A 4,076-nucleotide genomic window follows, 5' to 3' on the forward strand; every position below is an offset into this window, starting at 1 on the left:
TCTATACGCTATAAATATATATATTTATATATAAATTTATGAATAATTTAATTTTTGAATATATTTTATATTTTAACTGCTGATGTACACATGTACACATAAGATAGTTGAAAAATAATAGTAAACTAAGAATTCCTTCTGATCTTAATTCTATCTTATTGGTTTTGTTTTTGATTAGTTTAAAGTAGTAGTTGAGAATTTTGTATTAAAAGATTTGCATGTGATCCAGATAAAGTGTAAAATATTACACTTTTGTGAGAGTAGTGAATTATTATTTTTTTTTTACTTGGCTTCAAATGAAAAATAATTTTTTCCTTTTTAATTTAGTTTTTTTAATCAATGTCTGCAGCTGAAGAAGGAAATCTCGGCGATGAAGCTGATCAACCATCCAAACGTTGTAAGAATATTTGAGGTAACCAACCACTTTTCCCAAAAAGTGTTCCATTTTGAGCACAAATTGTTGAAAGCTAGAAATGAATGAATTAAGATATTATGTTATGTTATTGCTAAATGCTGATGTTTATAATTTATTATAAAAAAGATGGTAACTTCATTGTTCTGCTGACTAAGCTTCTTTGTTCTTTTTGGTGACACTGTGACACACCACTATTATTCACAGTGAATTTAGAATCACCTTAAAATGGTCTTAGAATTTTTGTGCTGTTATGCTGTGCAAGATTTTTCCTTGTTCTGGCATGGTGGAACAGATTCTTCTGATTGTAAAATTAGTTTGTTGCGGTTTGATCTAAAATTGATATATTGACTGGAAGCGACATTACTTCTTTTCCTAGAATCATAATCAATTAAATATGTTATATTTAAAGTTAAATATGTGTTTTATGTTTAAGAATAGGTGATGGCAAGCAAAACAAAGATTTACATTGTTCTAGAGTTGGTTAATGGAGGAGAACTATTTGACAAAATTGTAAGTAATTGCTCATTTACCCTTTTTTTTTTATGGATCTTGGATTAGAATCTAAACAATTCCTCTGTCACATGCTTGATCTTTGATTATTATCTAGGCGAGATATGGAAGACTAAAAGAGGATGAGGCAAGAAGTTATTTTCAACAGCTAATCAATGCAGTTGATTATTGCCATAGTAGAGGAGTTTATCATAGAGATTTGAAGGTAGATAGCAACTAAGTTAGTCCCTTTTTAATAACTTGCGATCGAATTAAGAAATAAAAAATCGGTAGACTAATATTCAGTGTGTATTTTGCAGCCTGAGAATCTTCTTCTGGACTCAAATGGTGTTCTTAAAGTTTCGGATTTTGGATTGAGTACTTACGCGCAGCGAGTAAGATCATAGGGACAACAGCTATTAGTTCTTTATGCAAATTTATGTCTTAGGATACAATTATTCTAAGATCAACCATGCTAGGTGTATACTAAAATCAACTACTAAAATCAGCCACCAATATAAAATATATATTGTAATACAAAATACATGTTAAAAATGAGTTAAACTACACATGTAGAATACGAGGGTGACTGATTTTAGTGTACAAATAGCATTTTTTATTCTCAGATAGAATATCATCTGTGTCATTAAGACAATAACCAAACACGACTATTTATTGCAGGAGGATGAACTTCTTCGCACGGCATGTGGAACCCCAAATTATGTTGCTCCTGAGGTAGCTAATACTTTGTATGCTTATATATTAATGGAAGATATGTATATATATAGATGTATGTAATGCGAGTGTGGAATTTGAATAAGGTGATCAATGATAGAGGCTATGTTGGATCTGCATCTGATATATGGTCTTGTGGAGTCATTCTCTTTGTACTCATGGCTGGATACTTGCCTTTTGATGAACCAAATCAAATGGCACTTTACAAGAAAGTAAGTTTAGTAACTGTCTCAAGGCAAAAAATACAGAATCGCTCGGCAAAAATTTATCTTTAGTGTCATTATAGGCTAATTTGGGGACTGAATTCTGTGCATGTGTTTCAGATTGAAAAAGCTCAATTCACATGTCCATCTTGGTTTTCGGCCGAGGCGAAAAAAATTCTGAAGCGAATTCTGGATCCAAATCCTCTCACAGTGAGTTCTAAAATCTAAACTGAATTTTTTCTACAGATTCTTAGTCTTAGTTGTTACAATGTTATACTTTTTTTTTTGCCTTTTTATTTATACTTAGTTGCATTTTCGCAGAGGATAAAAATTCCTGAACTCTTGAGAGATGAATGGTTTAGAAAAGGATACAAGCCACCAAGTTTTACAGAGGAAGAAGATGTAAATGTAGATGATGTAGCTGCTGCTTTTGATGATTCTAAGGTACTACTTCTTTATTTGATTAAAAGATTTAATTTGCTTATCTTAAGAGAGTTTTGATCTGTAGAAATGTCATTAAGTTAATTCTCTTTATTTATGTGTAGGAAAATCTAGTGACAGAGAGAAAAGAGAAACCAGTTTCAATGAATGCTTTTGAACTCATTTCAAGATCACAAAGCTTTAACCTTGACAGCTTATTTGAGCAGCAAACAGTAAGTAAAATCTGAGATTTGATCTTTAATTTGATCATATTAACAAATTTATTTATAATTTGCATGAAAACTCACTTTAAGAGAATTATTTTTTCATAATGGTTAATGAAAAATGATTAATGATGCTTAGCTTGTTTAATTATATTTTCTTAAAATCAAAATATTATAGGGAGTTGTAAAGAGAGAAACACATTTTACTTCACAACATCCTCCGAACGAAATCATGTCGAAAATTGAGGAAGCTGCCAAGCCTCTGGGATTCAATGTTCGCAAGCGAAATTATAAGGTAAAGATTCAATCTTAGGCATTTATTTTGTTGCAAGCAATCTTTGACTCCATTTCAAATTCTAACTTTGAGTTAAATTCTGTAGATGAGGTTGCAAGGTGATAAGAGTGGAAGGAAAGGTCACCTTTCGGTGGCTACAGAGGTATATAAAATTTCCAATGTTTTCTAATTTAAGGATTTTCTGAATAAGAAAGAGGAAATTGTGAAAACAATAAAGTAGATGAGAAATACTAGGGGATCATCAAAATTTATTGTTTTTGGCGATTCTTAGCTATCAACTTAATTTCTTTAGTTTAGTAATCGAACAACATACTTTATCTTCTGATGGCCCCTAGCAATGCTCAGAGTAGATTTTATGGGAAATGGATCCTCTCAATTTTTTTTTAACAATTGAGGGAGTAAAGTGTGATCTTTCACCATTAATTTTATAAGTGGGACCAAAAATAAATATGAAAGAGAGAAAAATGAAGGGTTAGAGATCACACTTTACACTCTCAATTTTGTTTAACAATTGAGAGGATCCATTCCCGATTTTATGTTGGTTTCTAAAATAGAAAATTTACTTATTTAGGTTTTCGAAGTGGCGCCCTCCTTGCACGTGGTGGAGCTGCGGAAAACCGGTGGCGACACACTGGAGTTTCACAAGGCATGTTTCTTAGCTCTGTTAATAACAAAATATTAATCACCTAATAATTAACCATTGTTTCTTGTAGTTTATGTCTCATTTGCTTTGTTTTTTTTCTTACATTTAAATCGATATAGCCAATTTTGAACTTTTTTATACTAAAAAAGTTGGTACTTTCGCGTTTTCTTTTTTTTATTATGGGTTGCAAGACATAGTTTGGCATACTGAAGAAAAAATTTAAGGAATAAAAGGTACAACCTGTTCTTTTTTGCCCTAATATGTATCTTATTTTTAATAACAAAAAGTTCAAATAGATTTGATGCTAGCTAACTCACTAAAATTAAGATACATTCTAGTATCAAAGAATAGTGATAATAGGCATGTTTATACAATAGAATTAGGAAATAGATTTTGGCGAATTTGTTATACCATTTTTTGGTATGCTTTATCTCTGAGTTTTTTTTTATTGGTCTTTCTGATGATTAAATAATTTGATGTATTATGTGTTGTGTTGCACAGGTGCTGTAGACATGCAATTATCCCGGTTCACGGAATTATGAATGAGGTAGAGTAACTTGTTAAATTTGGAGAGTTTTGAAATTAAATTTGAGAGTAAATTAAACTTTTGTATATAGTTCTTTCATATCTTAATTTGGATATTTTTCACTCT

At 30.8% G+C, this 4,076-nt stretch overlaps 1 protein-coding gene and 1 long non-coding RNA gene across 9 annotated transcripts in view; both read left to right on the forward strand.

Annotated features, from left to right (window-relative positions):
• LOC107624121 (CBL-interacting serine/threonine-protein kinase 9) overlaps nt 1-4,076 on the forward strand; it is a 19,512-nt gene that overhangs the window by 651 nt on the left and 14,785 nt on the right. For 4 of the 8 annotated variants that reach the window (XM_016326593.2, XM_021115265.1, XM_021115264.1 and 1 more), the window contains exons 2-11: nt 350-412; nt 854-925; nt 1,023-1,130; nt 1,225-1,299; nt 1,586-1,639; nt 1,726-1,851; nt 1,963-2,052; nt 2,164-2,286; nt 2,388-2,495; nt 2,665-2,781. In XM_016326593.2, the coding sequence (XP_016182079.1) occupies nt 350-412; nt 854-925; nt 1,023-1,130; nt 1,225-1,299; nt 1,586-1,639; nt 1,726-1,851; nt 1,963-2,052; nt 2,164-2,286; nt 2,388-2,495; nt 2,665-2,781 (936 nt within the window). Of the gene's footprint in view, nt 1-349; nt 413-848; nt 926-1,022; nt 1,131-1,224; nt 1,300-1,585; nt 1,640-1,725; nt 1,852-1,962; nt 2,053-2,163; nt 2,287-2,387; nt 2,496-2,664; nt 2,782-2,866; nt 2,924-3,352; nt 3,428-4,076 lie in introns of all 8 variants that reach the window. The other 4 variants (XM_016326587.2, XM_021115262.1, XM_021115261.1 and 1 more) reach the window with 2 other exon arrangements.
• LOC110268663 lies at nt 3,591-4,076 on the forward strand. The gene is made up of 2 exons (XR_002356942.1): nt 3,591-3,657; nt 3,926-4,076. It is a non-coding gene; the product is annotated as an uncharacterized LOC110268663 (long non-coding RNA).

This window comes from Arachis ipaensis, chromosome B02, assembly GCF_000816755.2.
Source record: "Arachis ipaensis cultivar K30076 chromosome B02, Araip1.1, whole genome shotgun sequence".
In the NCBI taxonomy this organism is placed as follows: Eukaryota; Viridiplantae; Streptophyta; class Magnoliopsida; order Fabales; family Fabaceae; genus Arachis; species Arachis ipaensis.